Source organism: Zingiber officinale, chromosome 5B (genome assembly GCF_018446385.1).
Source record: "Zingiber officinale cultivar Zhangliang chromosome 5B, Zo_v1.1, whole genome shotgun sequence".
NCBI lineage: Eukaryota > Viridiplantae > Streptophyta > Magnoliopsida > Zingiberales > Zingiberaceae > Zingiber > Zingiber officinale.
Window position 1 is genome coordinate 78,952,188 of NC_055995.1, and position 23,935 is coordinate 78,976,122.

Below are 23,935 nucleotides of genomic sequence, written 5' to 3' on the forward strand. Positions count from 1 at the left end.
CCGACCACTCATTCATGTCACTTGACATTCTTAGGGCCACCCGCTCAGCGTTCTCCTGATTCCTCGGTCGACATTGCCTCTGTTGCTTGGCATTCGTTCGACATTGTTGTTCGTCGCTCAGTCAGCACTTGTCACTCGGCTCATTGGTTTCACGCCCACTCGGCTCATGACTTTTGATCCCAAGTGCCTTTAATTTCACGAGCTATGCTCCGGCTCGGTTTTCGGGTTCTATGCCCGCTCGGCTCATAGGTTTTGCTTCTGTTTATTTTTGATATCACGGATTATGCTCTTGCTCAATTTTCGGGTTCCACGCCCGCTCGACATCGTGCGACATTCTCTCGATTTCCTAGTCGGCATCAGGTCTGTCATTTGCTCTGCATCTTGTTCGGATTCACTTGGTTGCTCGTTGGCCACACGCTTAGCATTCTCTCTATTACCTGGTTGACACTTTTCGGTTGCTTGGTCGCATTTTACGATCACTCGGTCGACACTTTTTGATCGCTCGATTATGGTTTATTGTTGCTCGGTCGCACGCTCGGCACCGCTCTTCTAGCATCTCTCTACCCGATCGACGTTCTCCTGATTTTTCGATCGATATTTTCTCGGTCGTGCGCTCAGCTTCGCTTGCCTGTTCTCATTCCACCTGATCAACATTATCTCTGTTGCCTGGTCGACATTTTCTCGGTCGGGTGCTCGGCTTCGCTCGCCTGTTCTCATTCCACTCGATCAGCAATATCTTTGTTGCCTAATCGGCATTTTCTCGGTCATGTGCTTGGCTTCGCTCACCCATCCTCTTTCCACTTGATCAGTATATATCTCTGTTGCTCGGTCGACACTCCTTCGATCGCTTGCTGGGTATCTTCGTAGCCACTCGATCAATATCGCCCGGCCATTCACTTTGTTCCATTCAGCCTATCGCTCAACGTTTCTCTCAATTGCTCGCTTGGCATTCACTCAGCAACACTCGGTCGTTCGTTTTGTCTCATTTAGTAGCCCGACCAGCATCGATCCAGTTTTTAGCTCAATGTCGCTCGACTGTCTGCTCGGTATTGCTCGATCTCTCGCTTGGCATTAGACTGATTGCCTGCTCAATATTATCTTTCGTCGCTCGCTCAGCATTATTTTTGTCACTTGTTCGGCATCGCCATCGTTATTTGTTTGATGTTATACGATCGGCCTAGCGATCTGACTCCACATTCAGGGGTGATTCTACTTTACGTTGGGCTTGGTCTAGTCAGTCGGACTTGCGCCTTCTTTGAGTAGACTTGAAGGAGAGGATTGTGATACGGATATAGCCTAAGGGTATAGGAGGAATTAAGAGGAGGAAGAGGGGCATTTTGGTCAAATCACTGTTTAGGGCATAAGAGGAAGAGGAGGCACTATTCACAGGGGGGGGGGGGAGGGGTTTCGGGTTTCTTCAGCCGCCAACCAAGCCAAGCACACTTCAGCTGCCTTCGTCGCCTCCTCCCTCATGCCGGTGGTTACCTAGTATCGCGACCAAGGACAGAGGTGTTGCCGTCTTCGCCTTCTCCCTCGGCGCTGTCGGGCCACTACCTCCCTCCTCTGCTCTACCTTTCCTCTTCCTCTCTCCCCACAACCTTATCTGTTGGAGCCACAACCAACACAACCAACGACGCCTCAGCCGTCTCACTGCTTCTCGTCCCGTCGGAGCTGCCTCCGACCCCTTCTTCCTCTCCCCTCGTGAACAACACCGTCCCCGCTCACCATTCTCCCCACTGACGCCGCTGAGGAACGTCACCGCTATCTCTTTCTTTCCTTACGCCACTCACATCACACAACGCTGACAGTCTCTTGCCCCTCTCTCCTTCACAGTCACCTCCGCCCATCGTTGTCAAGGGTGCATGCATCCGCTGACTCCTCTTCTCCATACGCCGCAGCCCCCCTTGTCGGCGACCACTACATGCCGACAACCCATGTGTTGGCATAGGGGTGTAATTGAGCCGAGCCGAGCCAAACTCTTGGATGTTTGAGTTTGGCTCATTTATAATCGAGCTGAGCTCGAGCTTTATTTAACGAATATATTCATGGCTCACGAGCTTATTCGAGCTTTTATCGAGCCTAAACGAGCTTAATAAATATAAATTATAAATTTAAATATTCATTAAAAACTAAATTATATATTTTAAAAAAATTATAATATTCTTGTTAAAATTTATAATTTTATTCTAATAAATAAATTTAATATATTTGTCTATGTTTTTCATAAGTAGAGTGTAAAATCTATAAATTCAATATCAATTTTTTTTTATTTAAAAGTTGATTTATAAGCTTAACGAACATGTTCACGAGCTAACGAGCCGAATATTATGAAACTTGAGCTTGGTTTGTTTATCTTAACAAGCCGCATTAAACGAGCTCAAACGAGCTTTTATCGAATCGAGCTTCAAATAGCTCATGAGCGGCCTGGCTCATTTACACCCTTATGTTGGCAGTCCATGGATCTCGTCCTTGTTCTAGCTTTGTATTGTTGTTGTGTTTCGGCCTTCGTGTCGTTGTTACTGTTCGACGCTCGACCGATTGTTATCTCAGCCTTTGTGCCATTGCCATAGTCCGGCCTGCTTGCCGCTATTATCTCTCGGTCCGCGTGTCATTGTCATATCTCGGCCTACGTGCCGATATCCTATCTCGGTCTGCCCACCGATGTCATATCTCGATCTACGTGTCGCTGCTAGATCCTGACATGCATGTCGTCTTCCGAATCCAGGTTGCATTCGGCTCCGCGCCGCTAGACCCAACTCTTCATTCGGCTCAGAGTAACCTGCTCTTCCGAGTCACGACAACTCGAGTAGCGTCCCGACCAGCTCACCGATCCACCCGAGAACGCTCCCCTGGGCTCGGTTACGCTCTCCGTACTCACCAGGGGCGGAGCTAGGATATTGATTGAGTGTAGGCAATAATATAATATATTTAATAAAGTAAAATAAAATTAAAATTTTATAATTGCAAAATTATGCATGGTATGGTATAAAATCAAAGATCAACAGAGACTAAGCAATATATATATTGAGTGTGTCTCATTGGAAAGAACTAGAGAAAAGAATAGTTAACCATATTTCGTTATATAATAGAACAGAACATGATACATAGAAGGCTAGAAGCTGATATAATAATTAAACCCCAAATGACAAAATGAAAACTAACCCGATGAGCTTGTCCAACCGGATTAGCCTCCCTAATATAAAAAAACTATCTATTCCACCATCTTCAAATAGATTCTTGGCTATGAGATGCACTCAAAAGTTCTTCATAATTTTCAAATATCAAGACAGCATCATTCACATTGAAATCTGCATAGAAATAGCTGCAAATGAATCAGACAAATTAGCACTTGCTATCAAAATTCAAAATGGAAAGTTAAAACTTATAGTGATAACTTGGCATATTCAGCATTAGTAGAACTACATGATTTTTTAAAGAATATATTAATTTCAAAGGAGAGTTGTAAAGATTTTAAGTCAAGAAATTAATTCTTTTTGTTAACAAAGCATGCACTATGAAATCAAATATCACAATATAATTACCTTACAATTGTTCTTTTCGAGTCTTCATATTTTGAAACTTTTGTATAATAGCTTCATTATCAACCTTTAGAAATATATCTTTCTCTACATAAACAATAAGACTATCATTCATCCAATCATCACTCATTCGATTGCGCAACCTGTCTTTCACAATTCTCATGGCAGAAAACACTCTCTCTACCGTTGCAGTCGCAACCGGTAAAATTAATGCTAATGTCAAAAGCTTAAAAACCAATGGATACACCATATTTTTCTTTGACATAACTAACTTATCTGAAAGATCACCGAGGCCTTTCAATCCTTGAAATGTTTTGTTAGAACGTATATCACATATATATGTTTCAAGTTGATCATCAAGTACGAGAAGATCAAATATGGAGAAATCTTATGGATAAAACTCAGCCAGTTGCAACAATTTTTTCTTGTCAAAAGCCAAAAAAGAGTTTTGTGGACACAAACAAGCTACACAAAGAAGTAACTCTGTATTGCCTCGGAGAAACGATCATTTAATTCTTGAAGTTGCATATCAATAACACCATAGAATAAATCAACTCGATAGTGATGTAAATTTGTTACTTCCGGTGGATTACGATGGGGACGACCACGTGGTGCCCAACGTGTGAACATATCATCCATTTTGAGACAATCAATGTAATGTTGTGGACAAAAATAGTGAACTTTTTCTAAAAATGAATCCCAACCATCTTCTCTCATATTTTGGAGTCGGTGTTTGCATACTTGTACCAAATCCATTGCATTTACAATATCCTGATCTTTCTTTTGTAATGTTGTCGACAATTCACTCGAAATCCCTAAGACATGTTTCATCAAATGTAAATTAAATGCAAAATCAAATGAAAGTATTGATTCCAATAAATTAAATGCCTCAGTTTTTTGATCAGGAGAACTAGAATCATCTTCTGAAATCACTTCAAGCACATCAATGACAGCAGAGAACATAGAAATCAAACTGATTAAAGAATTGTAATGTGACCCCCAACGTGTATCCCCAGCACGTTGAAGGGTAGTTTCTTGATTAAGTCCTCAACCACTTGAAATTTCACCCCTCTCCATTGTCTCAACAATAAAATCTGAATGTTTCTCCTTAAGAAGATCAGAACGTTTGCAGGATGATCCAACAACATTTACCACATCACCAACAATACGAAAGAAATTAGAAATCGGAAGATTTTTCTTGGCCACAGCTATAAGAGCTAGTTGAAGCTGATGGGCAAAACAATGTATATAAAATGCACATGGGTTCTCCTTTAAAATGAGTGCTTTTAGACCATTAAATTTACCTTGCATATTACTTGCTCCATCAAAACCTTGTCCTCTCATATTAGCTATGCTCAAATTATATTTAGAGAACATCTTATCAATAGCAGCTTTAAGTGAGAGTGCTGTAGTACTAGTAACATGTTCAATTCCAATAAAACGCTCATTTACATGCCCACTACTATCCACATAGCGCAAAACAACTGACATTTGCTCCTTCATTGACACATCACGAGATTCATCAACTAAAATAGAGAATAATGAATTACCAATATCTTTGATAATAACATTAATTGTTTCAGTTGCACAAGCCCTTACTATATCCTTCTGAATATCCAGTGATGTTAACTTGCAATTTTTGGGGGCATTTTTCAATATCACATAATTAATCTCTTTATTATGAGCACATAAAAACTCCAGTAGAATAAGAAAGTTACTCGGATTAAGAGAACTTTCAGTCTCATCATGACCTCGAAATGAATTCCCTTGTCGCAACAAAACTCTAATACAATCAATCGAAGCATTGAGACGGATACGATAATCATTTCGCATTTGCTTTGACTGTTTGTGTAAAATTGATTGAATGTGCTCATCTTGATTCATCAAAGCTTCACAATTCATTCGAGCTTTATGATGTTCACTATCATGTTGGCCAACATGAATATTTAATCTATCTTTACCCTTCCAATTTGTGAATCCTTCGCTAACAAAAGTCTCTCCTCCTGCTTGTTTTCCCTTAGTTGTCTTGAAGAGATAACAATACAAACAATATGCCGCATCTTTTTCTATACTATATTCCAACCAATCACCAAATTCCTTAAACCATGAAGGATTAAACCGTCTAAATTGGCTTACTCCAAATTTTCGTTTTGAGAATTCATAACCTGAAGGTTGACATGGGCCCTTTTGCAAATATATCCTTCGAACTTGATCCCTAATGTTAGCATTATAAGAACAAATTGGAATCCTTAGTCCAGGATCTGCCGGTAATTGTGAAAAATCAACTTCTCTAACTGTAACATCTCCAATATTTTGTTCTTCTGGTTCTGGAGTTTTTCTTTTAAAAAATCTATGCATTGTAGACATAGTGATTTCCTAATATAAAAAAATTAAAAAATGAATTAGCAATCCAAACTATAACATTAGTAGCTCTTAATTTTGTAAGCATATGGTAGAAAACAAAACAATATACAAATAACTAATATTAGTTGTGGAAACAGACTTAGAACTTAGTTTTCTAGTTTTCTATTAGTATGACAACTCCAGCAGAAAGGCTAAGATTTAAGCACATTGACATGGAATGGATTCAGATAAATCAACATCAAACGCGTACAAAGAGCGCAGAGTACATCCCTGATGTTTCCAAGTCCAATAAACATGAAAAATAAAATAAAAAATACATAGAAATATTGAACAAATATATCCATATATTAGCTAGCAGATTAGCACATCGTCAATTAAGAAATTTATCAACTCATTTCATTTTTGATTCAAGTTTAAGTTACACTGCCGTCTGAAGTAGTAATGAAGACAACCTCTTGGGAGAAGGGGAAGTGTCTCTGGCTATCTCCATAAAACCAGAACTATTGTTAGAAACCTGCAACTGATGGTAATCCTAAGTTCCTAACTATCCTATGAACAAGGCAAATCGAGCTCAAGGCAAATGGTAGCAAATACAATTGTCTAAGGAGTGTTTCTACCCTTTGAAACTGACTTGAGTGTTTTAGTGACAAGCTCAAATCTTGTATAGTTGAGCATAGATATCATCCTGTTACCAGAAAGAAACTTGACAATTAGTCATCTGACTCATCTCTATAAAATTCAAGCTGAGGCCTAATATTCTTTAAGGAACAATGTTAATGGGTAATGGCCAAAAAATGTTGTCAAAATATAAGATAAGTTAAGCACTTTAATGGGTAATGACCTTGACCTCAATAAAGCATCATTTCTCTTGAAGGTATACATGACTAACACTGTTTTGGAATGTATACTGGACACGGGACACCAGTTCTTTGTTATCACGAGCATGAAAATGCAATTCCATAATTTTGATATAACAAGAATAGAGTAAGAGCGCCTTTAAACTCAAAATTTAACATTATTTATTTTCCAATATTCTTGCCAAGAGTGTGGTTCAATGTACTGCAATGTGAGTTGCGTATAAACTGATAACTTATTCACTTGAATTGGAATATCCAGGCTTGAATTAATGTTCTTGGAAACTGGAGTTCCAAGCTATTTGCAGTAGTCTTACTGGCATCTGGTCAGAGTTCTACTATAACAGGAACATATGCTGGACAATATGTCATGCAGGTGAGAATTTAGAACGTCTCGTTGATTTTTTTGTTCAGAACAGCTGAACAGGAAAAAAACATTTAGGGTACGTTTGGTTCAGGGTTATTCTTGATAACCTTGGTTATCCATCCAAGGTTATCAACAAAAACCTTGTTTGATTTAGGTATTCGATGATTCCTAAGTAATGTTCCATGCCCGACACGTCAGCAAAAGGGTCATGCAGCCCGGAATCGGAAAATCTCAGAAAACTAAGGGTGCGTTTGGTTTGCACCGTTTTCATTTTCATTTTCTGAAAAACGCGCGTTTTCTAGAAAACAGAAAATGACTTTTTGTCATTCTCTGTTTTTCTAGAAAACGATAGCCAATTTTTTAGAAAACGCGCGCGGAAAACACAAACCAAACACCGTTTTTCAGAAAACGCGCATTTTCCAGAAAATGAAAATAGAAAACGCGCGTACCTGATTCCGGGGTTAACGAATTTTTTTTTACCAAAAATACCCTCCGATAAGAAAAAATATGAAAAAAAGAGAAAAAATATAAAAAAATATTAGAAAATGTAAAAAAATAAAAAAAGTTTTAAAAAATTTAAAAATTTATTTTTTAAAAAGAATAAATAATTTAAAAAAAATAAAAAAATAAAAATTTTAAAAATAAAAAATAAAAATTTTAAAAATAAAAAATAAAAATTTTAAAAATGATAAAATATTTTAAAAAATTTAAAAATTTTTAAAAAAGATTAAAAAAAAATTATAAAAATTTAAAAATTTAACATTTTTAAACATTTTAAAAAAAAAAAAAAAATTATAAAAATTATAAAAATAAAAAAAATTAAAAATAAAATAATAAATTAAAATTAAAATTTAAAAAATGTAAAAAATTAAAAAATATAAATATAAATAATATAAAAATATAAAAACATTTAAAAAAATAAAAAACACATAAAAAAAGTAAAAAAATATACCAGGAAAAAGAAAAGTAAAAAAATAAAATAAATAAATAAATAATAATAATAATATTATTATTATTATTATTATTATGTATAGTTGGTTTTGTAACTGAGGGTAATACGGTAAAATATTAAACTAGGGTATTCATTAAAACCTTCAAACAAACAAGTTTTTGTTGCATTACCTAAGTTGAACCAAACAACATTTGGTTATGTTTTATTCCCTATAACCTTGGTTATGTGATTACCAGGTAATCACATAACCAAGGTTATACATGATGACTTGAACCAAACGCACTCTAGGGTTAAGGATTACCTTAAGCTTCTTAGTTTGCTATGGAGTGCGGCGCCAAGGGACTAAGGGAGGAAGATGAAGTCGAAGAGGAGGCGGTGAGGAAGGACTGACTACTGATGGGGATTTCGGCTGTTCGGCGTGACCGCGTGAGAAGAGGGAAAGAGAGCGATTAGTTTAGTTAGGGGTTGATTTAGGGAAAAAAAAACCTTAATAATATATATATATAGTTTTGTTCGTGCCCAGTGTGGGCAACTGCCCACACTGGGCCCATGTAAGCTCCGTCCATAGTTATCACTCTACATTCATTTCATTATTATACGTTTTAGTCTGTTACTTATATATTCGTTGGGCCTGCCTCGAGTATCGGGGTACTAGGGACCGGGGTGATCTGGTCACTGGTTACAGGTAACGTTAATCAGAGGACTTCTGACGACTTGGTCAACATTGAAGTCATTTCAGCATACCCCTCTTTGGGACATCGCGATTCAATCAACATTCCATCCACCTCATTCCAGGAGCGGATCCGGGGGGGGGCGGCATCAGCGGTCGCCCCCCCCCCTTGTCGGTAATAGAATCACTAGTAGTACGGGGTTCCATCGGTGAAGATAGAAGATACTGTCCCTTGTTTCACGTAAAAATCGCTCCTCCATGCTTGAATTTCTGGATCCGCCACTGCCTCATTCGATGATCCATTTAACTCTGATTTCAGACAAAATTAATTATAATGAGATAGAGATTAATTTTCAACAGACGTATATATTTGAAAAAAAAATTCTTCCAACCCTAGCTATCAACTATATGCTGGCTCGATGATCTATGTTCCTTCACATGGTAATAGATTGTGAGGACATTTGGAGCGAGTATAATCACTTTTGCCGCCTGACAAATCGTCTTTTAAATTTTCCAATGATCAAATCCTTTGATGAATTAGCGATTTCGTGGGACCTTTTCAATTTTCCAAGTCTATATGAATCAAATCTTTGGGCAGATTATCCGGACTGATTTTCTCAGTTTTCCGGATGAATGTTTTTTAATGTACGATATAAGAACGCTCGAGGTTTTAAACAGGATCCATGACCAAATAAAAAAATATTTCATCGGACAGCAAGTAAACTCGGCAGCTCCGGTTTGAAGTAGAGTACATGAGTCCTTGGAAACTTGCAGTCTTGATCGTCCAATACTAGGTAAATCCCAACAAAAAAAACATGAAAATGGAGAGATGTAAATGAAAATGAGAAACAGATGTCGATCAGGCTCAGTAACTTCGATCGATCTTGGAAATTTAATGTTTGCCTGCGCAACCATGAAGGCAATTTATAACCCGAGCTCCGAATTGTTCCAACCTCTGTTACAAAAAATCCCAGCAACAGCGTCATTTGTGATCATCGATAAGTCAAAGTGTGATCGGTAAGCTCGGAGGCCGGCGGCTTGAGTTCGAGGTTGACGAGGTCGATGATGTCGTCCCAGTGGCTCAAGTTGCTCGCCGGCGACAGATGCCTCGTCGCGCTTTCCATCGCGAAGAGCCCGCCGTCCTGTTGACCGACGTGATCGTAGAGCAAGGGCGAGAAGGGAATGCCCCCCAGAATGCCCGGCTCCGGACAGAACAGGGAACCGAGTCCTCTCTCCGGCGCCGCGTTCATGGAAGCCAAGGCGCCGCTGCTGCTACTGTGGTTTTCCTCCTCCTCCGGTAGCGTGACGTCGGTGCGCTTGCTCCCTGGGCTTCCTTTGATGCGCTTGTTCTTGCGGCCGCCGCCCACGGGCACGTCGCGGAGCGCGCCGCCGTTGGTCCAGTGCCGGCGGCAGGCCCGGCAGTAGTGCCGCGGCTGCAGCTTGCTGTAGTTGTTGTAGTAACAGAACTTGGTTTCCGTAGACTCGCACCGCGGGCAACTCAGCGCCTCCGCCGCCGACGTTTCACTCTGTTTTCTCTGCTGCGCCTTCTCGCTTCCACCACCACTCAATTCCTTCAGAAAAACAAAACAAGAAGATCAGATCGAGCTCGACAAAATCACGAAAACCAGAGGACAAGGCGGGGACTCACCCTGGCAAACAAACATTCTTCCATTCCGCTCGTCGATCCTCATGCAAGAGCGAGCAGGAGGCGGAGAGCGTGCGTAGAAGCAAGAAAGAGGCAGCAGAGGAGAATGTTGGATTTGGTATGAACTGAAGCGAAGCAATAAATCCACCAACCGCGCGTGGAGCCTCTCTCTGTCTCTCTCCTGCTCTGCTGACGTTAGTTGCGCGTGTTTTAATCACAGAGATTTGGGACGACGACGAGATCGAGGTAGCGTGCGTCGGCTTTCGCAGAGCTATTAATGCGCATACAAATGCGAAGAAGAAGAGCAGCTAAAAAGAGACGCCGAGCGGCAAATTACGTAAGTGGGAAGCAACAAGGAGTTCTCACGAAGCACAGCACGTGATCCTGTGGCCACTCGCAGAGGCCGGTGGGGGGAGACTGCGCTGCCACTGGCGAGATGATTACTTATGTCAGAGAACATTTCGTTACACCCCATGTGATTTCATTATTTTAAAAATATTCCTTCTAATTTGCCTACCTAAATTAATAAGTAACAAATTGATTGTCAAATAAAATCTTAGGAGATTAATAGGACGTAAATTCTTACCATCTATGAAAATTCATTTCATCTGTTATTTACCTTATCAGACATTGTAGTTTTTTTCTTTCTGTGTTAATCCTTTAGGCTCTGTTTATTTAAAAGAGTGGAAAGTAAAATTAAAGAAAAATTTTCACGGTAGAAAAGTTTTCGTCGTTTATTTCATTAAAATTTTTCGAAAGAAAAGTAACGTAATTCATCAGTGAATAATTTTGGAGCCAAAATTGATCATCTCAAAATCGGACGGAAAGCAGCGGATGGAAAAAAAATGACGCATGTACCCCTTTTGCATTCACAAAATTACCCCATATACGAAAAAAAATGACGCATGTACCCTTTTTTATTTACAAAATTACATCATAAGTATTCACCTTCCTCTATCAAGGTAAATAAGTATGCAAAGGAAAAGATTTCTTCACCCTTTCTTTTTTCTTCCTCCAAAGATAACATTCTATCATTAATTCCTTTCTTTTCCTCATCCACACTCTAGAGTAAACATAACATTAGAGGAGGCGCTGAGTAAGTACATTCATCTTCTATCATATTATTTCAAAAATTTTAGGATTAATTTTTTACCCAATATTAAATGATAATTTTTTTTAATAGATAATTGCTTTTTATTGTAAGTATTTTTTAATTTATTTTAATCATATGGAATAGAATAGGTTATCTTAAATTAATTGATATAAATTAGATAATTGATATTAATTTTTAAAAAAATTATTAGCAGTATTTTATCCCATTTGGATTTTTAAAATTTTGAGATGAGTCATCAAAGGTATTTTAAAAATTACCCTTAAAAATAAGTGAAATATGGAGATCGGGATGAAAAAGTTCTCCGGTACCTGTTGCTCGCTGAGAGTACCATTGCCGTCCCTGTCACTTGGATCCAATGGGAGGACAAGGCAGCAAGGATCCACGCGAGTGAGCTGTGCATGGGTAGGGGCTGACACTGTTGGATGGAACGGTGGGAAGAATCCAAAAGCGGCGGTGTCTGATGATCTGGCGCCTTGATACTTAAGAGAGTGCTTGAGGTTGATGGGTGCGGGTCGATCGAGTGGAGGACGAGGGGAGGACGGGCGGCTGGCGGGCTGGGGGGTGGATGAGACAGCGCCAAAGGATGGTCGGTGGAGGTGAGTGGGACGGTGGAGACTGTCGGAGGGTCCCGCGAGCTAGCTAAGTGTCGCGGGGAGGGTAGTGGCATTTTGGCTGTGAAATCGTGCTGCTGGATCTAGGAGTCTGCAATTACATTGGCTATGATCGATGACGATGATCGACTATTATGCAGTAAACAAAGTGATTGGTTCATGTTTAGAATATTTGTTAATTCGATTAGATTATATAATTTATATTATATAATTTATTAAAATTATTTATTTATAATTTTGAGAATAATTTAATTTAATTTTTTATCTTTTCAATTTAGAATTTAAATTTAATTTTTTATCTTTTTAATTTAGATTTTAGATTTCTTTTTCTTATAATTAATTATATCTTGTATTTTTTTTCTTAATGAATTTTACATTCAATAATATGATTAATTTTTCCTTCTCTTAATTTTTACATAGTATCAGAATAAGGTTCTCCTTCTCTGACCTAATTTTTTCTACTGCCCCCTGTTATTGTTTCATGTTGTCGCTGTCATCTCTTACTGTTGTTATTGATTTCGACGCCGATATCTATTTTATGTCCTGTTGCTATTGATTTCGGCATTGACATTTATTTTCTGTCGATTTCGACATCGACGTCCTGCCCTACCAATTTCGACACCAACATTATTTTCTGTCGATTTCGATGCCGACACTATTTCTGTTGATTTCGGCACCGACGTTCTGTGCTGTCAATTTCGATGCCGACGCTCTGTGCTACTGATTTCTACATTTGACATCTTTTTCTGCCTCATATTCTTTGTGTGACCATTGGTCGTCCTGATATTAGTTTTTACAGATCATACAAATGTATATCCTTACAGTTTGATTATTTTGAGAATTATTCATTTTGTCATCATCCCTGGTCGTGCAGATGCTTCATGGAAATCTGATTCATATATGTTTGAGCAGTTTCAACAGTTTTTTTGTTCACAACGTAACCCTCTGTCAACTTCCTCTCATATAGGTTTGTCGTCGTCTGGTATTTCAGGTATATCTTCATCCTTGTAGATTTTGGACTCTGGTGCCTCCCATCATATGTTATCTAATTTGTCATCTTTTGTTTCTTTTTCTCCCAGTTCATCTATATCTACTGTGACGGCTGATGGTACTCATATGTTATTAGTAGGTGTTGGTTCAATTGTTACATCTTCTTTATCTCTTATTAATGTTTATTATATTCTGAGTATTACTTTAAATCTTATTTCTGTTAATCAATTATATGAGTCTAGATTTCTAGTCTCTTTTTTCTTCATCTAATTGTTATGTTCAGGATCCACAATCTCAGAAGTTGATTGAGACATACCATAAACAAAAAGGACTCAATAAAACCTTGTTGTAACATCAATAAAACTTTATATCCATCTAAGCCCATCTTCTAATCCGTATGTTGACGTTGCTATCCAAGGTTGGTTCTCAACTCTGATGTGTCAACGTTTAAGAGCTTTGAAAAGCAAAGCTTTGAAAAAACGTTGAAGAAGTTTTGAAAAGCAAAGCTTTGAGAAATTTTAAAAACGTTGATGTGTCAACGTGAAAAAGTTTTGAGAATTTCTCAAACGTTGGCAAGCAAGTTTTTGATAAAGCAAGTTTTGTTTTGTCAACGTTTTGTTTGAAAAGCTTGCTTGCCTTGACAAGTCCACGTTGGAAGCTACGGCCGATCATATTAAAATAAAAGGGATGTGTTTTTTTTTTTTAAAAAAAATCTCTTCTATGTTTTAAAAAAAGATTTTAAATTTTAAAATTTTTTTCTTTTATAATCGGTCACATGATTTTAAAAGAAAGTTTTAATTTTTTAATAAAATTTTACTTTTTTTTTTGTAACCATGATTTAAAAGAGAAGTTTTAATTAATCTTTTCTTTATTGTAGTTGTCTACATGGTTAAAAGAGAGAGATTAATTTTAAAACTTTCCTTTTGCTGTCATAGATAATAGGAAATTTAAAAAAAGAAGAGATTTTAATTGTTATTAAAATTTCCTTTTTTGACAAGACCAAGAATTATAGACATAACCTTAGCCTTTCTCCTCTCTTCCTTGGTGTGGTCGGCCCTCCTTATGCTTCTCTCTTTTCTTTGGTGGCCGGCCATGGCTTCTTTCCCTTCTCTTTGTTTTCTTCTCTTATAATTAGGTCGGCGACACCTTTCCTCTTGTCTCCTTTTCTTTTGCTTCCTTAGGGCCGGCGGCATCCAGGCTTTGAAAACCTTGTGGTCGGTTGTTTAGAGAGGAAGAAGAAGAAGAGGCGAAGCACATGGTGGTCGGTCGTTTGGAGAAGAAGAAGAGAAGGAAATTTCCTATTTTGGCATCGCTTGGTGGCTAGAGATTCTTGGAGAAGAAGAAGTGACTCAGGTGATTTCATCTTGGAAGATCGTCGCCCACACGAAGTCCAAGAAAATGAGAGGAACACAATAGAAGATCAAGAGGTCATTAGAGCATACAAAAAGGTATAACTAATTAATTGTTTCCGCATCATGATTATTTAGTTCATGTTTATTTTTGTATGAGTTTTGAAATACCAAACACAAGATGCTAGAGATTCTAGATGTTCGGATTTGTTTCAAATTTGTGTTTCTTTAATTTTTCTATCTTGTGATTCGATTGTTCTTTTTGGTTAAACCTAGAGTTATATAAGAAAATTAAATATTGAATTTCATTAAGAGACTTTGTCGAGGCAGTGGTGGATGTTCTCATACCCAAGAAGGGCAAGTGCCTTGCCATGTTTGACCTGGGAGCTGATTTCCGAAATAAATATTTAATTGAATTTGTAACATAGGTGGACTTGGATCTATAATGTTAAGTATCATTTGCGATCCAAGTCTAAACCTAAAAGAACAAATAAGTTAAATTTGGAATCAACAATGTTAAGTTCCGTTTGCTATTCCGAATTTAATTTCTAAAGAACACAATAGGTTGTTAGGAAATGTTCGACACCTGTACAAAATTTTTGTACAGTGGAACCGGTACGATCATCCTAGGGCCAACCAACAGATACTATTCATCAAACCTTGTGTATAGATACTCCTGAACAAAATGGCGTGGCGGAACGAAAACATAGACATCTTGTTGAAATAACCCGTTCATTTTTATTGTCTGCCAGTGTTCCTAGTGCCTTTTAGAGGGAAGCAATCCTTACTACTGCTCATGTCATTAATAGAATTCCAACCTCACACAATTCAGGTTTGTCACCTTTTGAAAAATTGTATGGGTATGCTCCTGTCTATTTCTCTTTACGTATTTTTGGTTGTACTTGTTTTGTCCTTCGTCCATATGCAGAGCGTAATAAGTTAGCTTCTCGGTCTGCTCTTTGTGTCTTTCTGGGTTATGGTGTTAGTCAAAAAGGATATCGTTCTTTTGATCCCGTTAGTCAAAATTGTATGTCTCTCGTCATGTTGTGTTTCTTGAGTATATTTCATTCTTTTCTATTCCGGCTAGTTCGCATAATATGACAATGTCAGATCTGCTTTGCATTAATCCTTTCAATACTGATACTGAGGAAGATTCACCCACAAATCCTACTGGTAGTTCAACTGAATATGGTACTTTATTTCTTGAGATATCCGCTCCACATGTTCCTCCTTCTGCCACTGCCCAATTATTTCTTGAGGTTGCAGATGATTTTTCTCTCCACCATCGTCAATCCACTCGTGTTAGTAAGTCTACTAAACTATCAGATTTTACTTACTCTTGTTGTTCTCGTTCTTTTGCTTCACTTGTTGTATCTATTCATTGTTTATCTGAGCCTGAATCCTATAGAGAAGCTGTTTGTAACCTACGTTGGCAGAGTGCTATGGCTGAGGAACTAACTGCTTTGCATCAGAGTCATACATGAGATTTGGTTCCATTGCCACCAGGAAAACATACTATTGGTTCCCGTTGGATGTATAAGATCAAAACTATATCTGATGGATCTATCGAACGATACAAAGCTCGTCTTGTTGCTAAAGGTTATTCTCAGGAGTATAACATGAATTATGAAGAAACATTTGCTCCTGTTGTAAAAATGACAACTGTTCGTACTCTGATTATTGTTGCTTCTGTTTGTCAATAGAGAATATCTCAGATGGATGTCAAGAATGCATTTCTAAATGGTGATCTTCAAGAAGAAGTTTATATGACACCTCCTCCTCGTATTTCACACAAACTTGGTGAAGTTTGCAAAGTTCGTAAAGAGCTTTATGGTCTCAAACAAGCACCTCGTGCTTGGTTTGAGAAGTTCTCTACAGTGATTACTTCGTTTGGTTTTCATCCTAGTAATCATGATTCAACATTGTTTGTCAGATATACAAGTGCAGGTCATATTCTTTTATCATTATATGCTGATGACATGATTATTACTGGTGATGATTATGATGGAATTACTTCCCCGAGGTCTGAGTTGACTCATTGTTTTTCTATGAAAGACTTGGGTATACTACGCTACTTTCTGGGCATTAAGGTTGCTTATTTCTCAAAAAGTTATCTTTTATCTCAGTCAAAGTATATATCTGATGTGTTTGAGCGTGCTCATCTTACCGATAATATAGTTGTTGATACTCCTATTGAAACTAATGCTCGATATTCTCCATCTAATGGCTCACCTTTGCCGGATCCTAGTTTGTACAGAACTATTGTTGGAAGCTTGGTTTATCTCACCGTGACTCGTGCAGATATTACATATGCGATTCATGTGGTTAGTCAATTTGTCGCTGCACCAACTACAATTCATTGGATTGCTATTCTTCGTATTCTCAGGTATCTTCGAGGCACTCAATTTTAAAGCCTTTTATTTCTTTCTACTTCATCTCTTGAGCTGCGTGCATACTCTGATCCGGATTGGGCTGGTGATCCTACGGATCGCAAATCTATCACTGGCTTCTGCATTTTTCTCGGTGATTCCCTCATTTCTTGGAATAGTAAAAAGTAAGATGTTATTTCTAGATCTTCCACAGAAGCTAAGTATCGTGCCATGACCTCAACTACTTGTGAGATAGTTTGGTTGCGTTGGTTGCTTGCGGATATGGGTGTCTCTCTTCATCAACCTACTTCGTTATATTGTGATAATTAGAGTGCTATTCAAATTACGTGCAATTTAGTTTTTCATGAGCGGACGAAATATATTGAAATTGATTGTTACATTACTCGTCACCATTTTCAGATTGGTACCATCAAATTACCTTTTGTTCCTTCAAAACTACAGATTGCTGATATGTTTACCAAGGCTCATTCTGCTTCGCGCTTCCGATTTTTATCTAACAAACTCTTAATGCTTCTGGCTGTAGCATCGTGAGTTTGAGAGGGGATGTTAGATTATATAATTTATATTATATAATCTATTAGAATTACTTGTTTATAGCCTTGAGGGTAATTTAATCTTTTACCTTTTCAGTTTAGGGTTTAGATTTAGTTTTTTACCTTTTCAGTTTAGGTTTTAGATTTTTTTTCTTATAATTAACTATATAAAGGCCTTGTACTCTTTATTTCTTAATGAATTTTGGATTCAATAATATGGTTAGTTTTTCGTTCTCTTAATTTCTACAAGTTCGTCCCTAGATTAATATAGAAAAAGTAAATTATGAATAACTATTAGTCATTAATATAAGCGGTCAAAACATGGGGAAGACATGTTTAAATACACCGAATGTCATCTAAAATCTCACGCGACAATATCTCATGCCTCAACTACCGCATCTCCCTGAGAGGACATGATCGACTATTATGATTACACAAGACTATTTTCATAAATAAATTTGGAATATATTTTCAGGGAAGAATGTCTCAATGTTTGTGTTATTTTCTGTATTCCTTTTAAGAAGTGCGGTGCCATCCTAAGGGAGTGTTAAGATGATGATTTTAATTTTTACTATAGATGATCAGTCATTGTGGTTCCTATGGACCGGCTCAAATGATTTATATAAGAGTGTTGCCACATAAAAATTCAAGGTTGATTTTCAATAGATGTAAAATGCTCCGCTAATAACCTTACTCACTATTGTTACTGTAAGATCATAAACAAGCCAAGTCGAGCTAAAGTTTGAGGTGTTTAAGCTTATTTAATAAGGTAATCAAGCTAAGATTTTTTGAAAAAAATTGTTCAAGCTATTGGATCGATACACACGTGAGAAAGAGGGGTGCATCACGTGGTTTTTGAAAATCTAGTTTTATCATTTTGAAATCAAAGTATACACAACGGAAAACTATGAAAAAAATCGAAATAGAAAAGCAAGTAAAAGAACACGCGTTCGGTTTTACTTGATTCGGAGCCTTTGGCGACTCCTACTCCAAGACCCAGGTCTCACAGACCTATCGATAGATAATCTACTAAAATACCTTTTCCGGTACCTCCGAAAAAAAGAATCGAGTACAAAAAGACGGAACAAGTGCAACACCCTACATTTGTCCTATTTCAAATAGTTAAATACACAAATTACAGCTTGTTACCCAATACCTTCGAAGATTGTAGCTTAGGCTCGGTGTCGGTCAACATAGTCACAACAGTAGGCCAGAGTAGTCGGAACCTTAATCGGATGCATAGAAACTTGTATGTGAGTTGTTGTAGAAGCCTTGGGCGAGCAACCTTAAATAGAGCATGGAAAGCACCTTTCATAGGCATTGAAGGCGACTCCAATTGAGTAAAGTTTCTCCCGCAAATGTTATGCCTTATCCGCTTTGATCACCAAACTTTATCCTTTGGAAGGCGCCTTTCATGAACAGTATGAATGCGCCTTCATCTGCTTGAAGGCGTCTTCGGACACTGTTCATCCGAATGCAAATTTGCTCATTTGTCCTACAAAACAACATTAGTCCAATAAACCAAATAATGACCTGCAAGATAAGTGTTAGCACAATAATAAATAGTAGTAATTAGTTCCTGTCCACCCAGGACCCGGAACTAGTCAAGATCTCAGATTAGGGATCCGAAATGAACCTAAACTGGACTGACGCCTACTGTCCCCTCAACTGGGACACGTCCTCACCTAGTCACTCTCCTCCAATAACTTACCTTTACTTACCAGTTTATTAGACATCTGGTCAGTTCGTCGACCTAACTGGACCTCCTACTAGAAATTCGGTCAGTCCGTCGACCTATCTAGACTTCTCGCCAGATATCCAATTGGCCCTTCGACCTATTTGAACTTCTCGCTAGATATCCGTAGGGGTGTAATCGAGCCGAGCCGAGCCAAACTCTTGGATGTTTGAGTTTGACTCGTTTATAATTGAGCCGAGCTAGAGCTTTATTTAACGAATATATTCATGGCTCACGAGCTTATTCGAGCTTTTATCGAGCCTAAACGAGCTTAATAAATATAAATTATAAATTTAAATATTCATTAAAAACTAAATTATATATTTTTAAAAAATTATGATATTCTTGTTAAAATTTATAATTTTATTCTAATATATAAATTTAATATATTTGTCTATGTTTTTTATAAGTAAAGTGTAAAATCTATAAATTCAATATCAAAATTATTATTTTTTTATTTAAAAGTTGATTCATGAGCTTAACGAACATGTTCACGAACTAACGAGCCGAATATTGTGAAGCTTGAGCTTGGTTTGTTTATCTTAACGAGCCTCATTAAACGAGCTCAAACGAGCTTTTATCGAATCGAGCTTCGAATAACTCACGAGCGGCTTGGCTCATTTACACCCCTAGATATCCGGTCGGTCTGTCGACTTATCTGGACTTCCCGCTAGATATCCGATTGGTCCATCGACCTATCTAGACTTCTCAACTGATATCCGCACTACAAGAAAAACCCTCATAGACATCGGTGGAACAACAACAGTTTTAAGCAAAAACCGATGTCTTTAAATATTTTACACCGGCTTTTTCAAAAATCGGTGTCTATAAGCGTAGATTTTCGCTCATAGACATCGGTTTTTTAGCCGATGTCTATGAGCGCTTTTTTTTTTGTTAATAGACACCAGTTTTAACAGCGGTTTTTAAAACCCGTTGTTAATGAACCAAAAAAAATAATTTAATTTTTCCACCAGCCAAAATTTACAGCACTTTACAAAGTTACCTCCAAACCTAAACTAATAGCGCGCCACTTCTCTCAGTCTAAACCTAAACCTAAACCTCCACCATCAGCCTCATCTCCCTCTTCCCCTTACTGGATCTCTTCCCCTTCTTGGATCTTGGATCGATGAGGATGATCAAAACCACCTGCTTCTTCTCCACGCTCGCCGGCACGATCTGGCCGGGCCAGTCCGGCGGCTCTGGCCTCACCGGCACCCACGGGGGCTCCGTTGAAGGCTCTTGCTTGCTCAATGACAGCGGCGAGCTCGTGTTGAGGCAAAAGGAAGCAGAGAACAGGGACGCGTCTCCTCCATTTCCTTGTTGCTGCTGAAGCTCGAGAATCGATTCCTCCAACCTCTGAGCAAACTCCTCCACATTATCCTCCTCCGCCCGACCATCATCGACGCCGCCAGAAGGGAAGCACTCGGTCATGGCGCCAAAGGCGCGGCGGCGTAAAAAGCCATGTCCAAGCGGCTTCCTTCCTCTGCCTCCCCCAACCTCCATCGACCGAGTCCGCAGTAGCCTGGCCGATTCGCCAGCCCCAAGGAACGTGCAGCCCACGATGCCCTTCCGCTTGCCGGACCCAACGGTGGAGACAACGGCAGCGAAGACGGCGGCCTGCGACGGCGTCGTGGAGGCGGACCACGTCCCAGCGACCTGAACACCCATCTCCTCTCGACGTCTCCTCCGCCTCTGTGCTTTCAATGAAGTCAAACCTTACCTATCGTGACTGAAAACGTAGGCCTCCTCTCACCCTACCCGCCCATGGAAAGTGTTCATCAAGAACAATACTAAAATCGGACACTATCGCACGGTCTGGCACCAAGGAGATCTGGTGAACAATTTGGGCACTATCGCACGGTCTGGCACCAAGGAAAAATCTGTAGCGAGGCAAGAGCAGCAGCCCCGTGCGCTTCCTTCATCGAAAGGAGTGAGCTTTGGTCGTGGATGCCTTCCTATCTCTGTCCTCAACCCTACTTGTGAAAAATATTGGCTGATCTCGCGCCTGGTGAGTTGTATTGGTAGTTCCTGGATAATTAATGGGTAACTGCTGGGTCAAAGGGAAGACATCCGTCTACGGAGTGTCATCCAGTTCGAAGTCAGGTGGGTCTCCTCTTTTTTAACTCCAGTGATTTGGTTGTCTCTGAGAGTTGATTTTTTGTTTCTTATACTTATTTTTTAGTATAGCTAAAGCTGTGATATTTTGCTAAGGAGCAAAGTAGATACGTGCTAAGTTTGATAAAGAAACTTCCTATTTGTTCTCTGGGGTTTTGCAAGTAAGGAATAGACACATGGTTTTCCTTGTATTCTTTAAAGTTGCTTGTGAATTTTTGACCTGAAACCATTATAGACTTTGTATCTTTTGGGGGAAACAGATTTAACAATGTTTTCTTTTGATAATCGTGTTTATGCCTTAGTACAAATAGTCAGGTTTTAGCTTGTGTTGTACTGATGCATGTTAGATACACCAAAGGAAGCATGGGTTGTAAAAGCTTGTTTTGTCCATCAACAGAATGCCCAAGACTCCAGACACATGTTGTGAGACAAGAGGAGAAGGAAGGTAGCAAACTGCCTTCAAACCCTGAGGAAGTTGAGGATCATGTTTTGCTACTTGCTTTGTCCACTGCTACTTGTTTTCTTTTCTTCCAGTACTTATTACTCTTTATTATGCCTTCCTACCAAGAAATATTGGGGCCAGAACTATCATTGTTGAGACTATTCAAAAGGATAGTTTATGCAGCACAATGATTTTCTTTTTCCTATGTTAGATATTTCTAGATCAGAATTTGTTAGTGTATAGCATATTGGTCATGTGAATTAATTGATGCATTCTCTATATTGTGGAAATCAAATGCGCGATCAGAAAATATGCCTTTCTGTTTTTTTTTCTCAAAAGGTCTCATTCTTCTTGAAGATTTATTTCACATTTTATATGATTTTAGTATTTGTTATCTACTCTAGAATGTTAATTGTTACATGGATAATTAGACCTTTGATGAGGTATTGACATCATATCGTGTCAGCTATAAAATGTATGTATATATGTCATGGATATCCTTTACACAAGACTCTATTTTTATTATTCTTTGTGTGGGTTTAGCAGTCAGTAGAGGCACTGTACTATCAATAATCTTTTCAATTTTGGTGAATGTTGAAGTTTACACCTGCTTTCTTTTTCAGGAGAATGTGGATATTAAAATTTTAACAAATGATGATGTTCTAGGTGATGCAATACCTTATGATCAGCAAGATGCAATGCGCCACCTCTGTTACTAATTCCTTGATTTAATGCCGCCTCCGGTATGGATACTTCACCTTGTAATAGTTGTTATTTCTTTTAATTATATTATCCACATTAAATGGTCATTAAATAATACTACATCTGTAATAGGAAGTTGCTACAATTACACTGGAATTTTAGATCATAAGCTCTACTTTTTTTTTCCTTCTTCTAGCACCTCTTGATTTATGATTCAGTTTTTTCTCAGTTTGCCACTTTTCTTTTATGGTCTTTCTTTATGAATTTTATTTTTCAAACCTTTATGAATCTGTTATACATAATCAGTCAGGGAGCCTCTGTTATTTATTGATTCACAAGTACCTGTTATTTTGGTAACTAATATAGTTATACTTTAGATCCAGCCCTACTAAAATTTTCAATTAACAGTCACATTTTCACAATGCGATTTGATCTTATTTGCTGTGGTTTTATTTGATCGTATTAACTCATTTATATTTTATTTCTTATTAGTTCTCTGTTTCTTATTCTTGGTTATTAGGGAAGAACAAACCCATAATTTCCTGGTTCACATCCAGTTTCTCTTAACAGGTGTGTCTTTATCCTTGTCAATATATATATATATATATATATATGTGTGTGTGTGTGTGTGTGTGTGTGTGTGTGTGTGTGTGTGTGTGTGTATACATACCTTATTTATTTAACATCTTTAGCCTGACGTGAAAGACAGCTAGTAGTTCATTGTGTTTCAATGTTCAAATCTGCAAAATTATGAATGTATATTTGGATTTTTGGAACAAACAATCTATTGGTTTACATATATTGTGTTTCCATCTAATATTCTTTCAATGAGTTTGTGTGGTTTTGCCTTTTGTTATTGAGGGTATCCAACATGCTTATTCATTGTTTGCTGCGTGGTCTTTAAATTGTGTGTTGGAATAAGCCAGACATGTCTCCATGCTAGGAAATCACATGGCAGTATATCTTATATGAATCACATGGCAGTATATCTTATAATGATATGGCATGGCTTGTCTTTTGAGTACCTAGGAAATCTTCATGCTAAGTGATATTGTTGAATACAAGTTTATTTGGTCATAATTTATTTTTCTCTTTTAGTTATCTCCACTTCTCATTAAGTAGATTTACTTCAAGAATCAGACATTTTGTGAGTTGTCCTCTGGGGGCGCAATGGCATGAACAGTCTGCAAGAATCACAATAGGGGTGTGTGCTTTTCCATATTCATTTTTTGCCTACATTATTTTAGAAATTATAAGTTATTTGTACAGCATACAAACACACATCTGATCACTTTTCTTTTTATTTAAAATTTATTGCCAGAAGTATAATTAGTAAGGATGCACATTTTCTTTGTTGGAGCTCCTAGTTATTCAAATTTATTTATGTTAGAAAAGACATTATTAACACTCATTTTTAATCAATATTATGTTATGTGCAGAGATAATCTGCAACTACTAAGACAAAGATACTACTATGCTACATGGAAGGCTGATGGAACCCGCTACATGATGTTCATTAACAGTACGGGGTGCTACCTAATTGATCGAAACTTCTATTTTCGT

General features: G+C 38.0%; 2 protein-coding genes and 1 long non-coding RNA gene across 3 annotated transcripts; 1 reads left to right on the forward strand and 2 right to left on the reverse strand.

The window, feature by feature from the left end:
* Positions 1-4,586: 4,586 nt before the first annotated feature.
* LOC121986765 (zinc finger MYM-type protein 1-like) lies at positions 4,587-5,897 on the reverse strand. Its single transcript, XM_042540706.1, has one exon. The coding sequence runs from the start codon at positions 5,895-5,897 to the stop codon at positions 4,587-4,589; it is 1,311 nt and encodes a 436-aa protein (XP_042396640.1).
* Positions 5,898-9,506: 3,609 nt separating this feature from the next.
* Positions 9,507-10,798, reverse strand: LOC121987518 (dof zinc finger protein DOF1.7-like). The gene is made up of 2 exons (XM_042541283.1): positions 10,395-10,798; positions 9,507-10,317 (listed from the first exon to the last, which is right to left on the reverse strand). Exons 1-2 carry the CDS (start codon positions 10,416-10,418, stop codon positions 9,739-9,741), a joined length of 603 nt encoding a protein of 200 aa, XP_042397217.1. The 5' UTR covers positions 10,419-10,798; the 3' UTR covers positions 9,507-9,738.
* Positions 10,799-22,891: 12,093 nt separating this feature from the next.
* LOC121987519 lies at positions 22,892-23,895 on the forward strand. Its single transcript, XR_006113637.1, has 3 exons — positions 22,892-22,942; positions 23,513-23,576; positions 23,812-23,895. It is a non-coding gene; the product is annotated as an uncharacterized LOC121987519 (long non-coding RNA).
* Positions 23,896-23,935: the final 40 nt, after the last annotated feature.

Coding starts and splice junctions, on each gene's coding strand:
- LOC121986765 (XM_042540706.1), bottom strand. CDS start 5,897: ATGCATAGATTTTTTAAAAGAAAAACTCCAGAACCAGAAGAACAAAAT.
- LOC121987518 (XM_042541283.1), bottom strand. CDS start 10,418: ATGGAAGAATGTTTGTTTGCCAGG. Junction 10,318..10,394: donor AAGAATGTTTGTTTGCCAGG/GTGAGTCCCCGC, acceptor GTTTTTCTGAAG/GAATTGAGTGGTGGTGGAAG.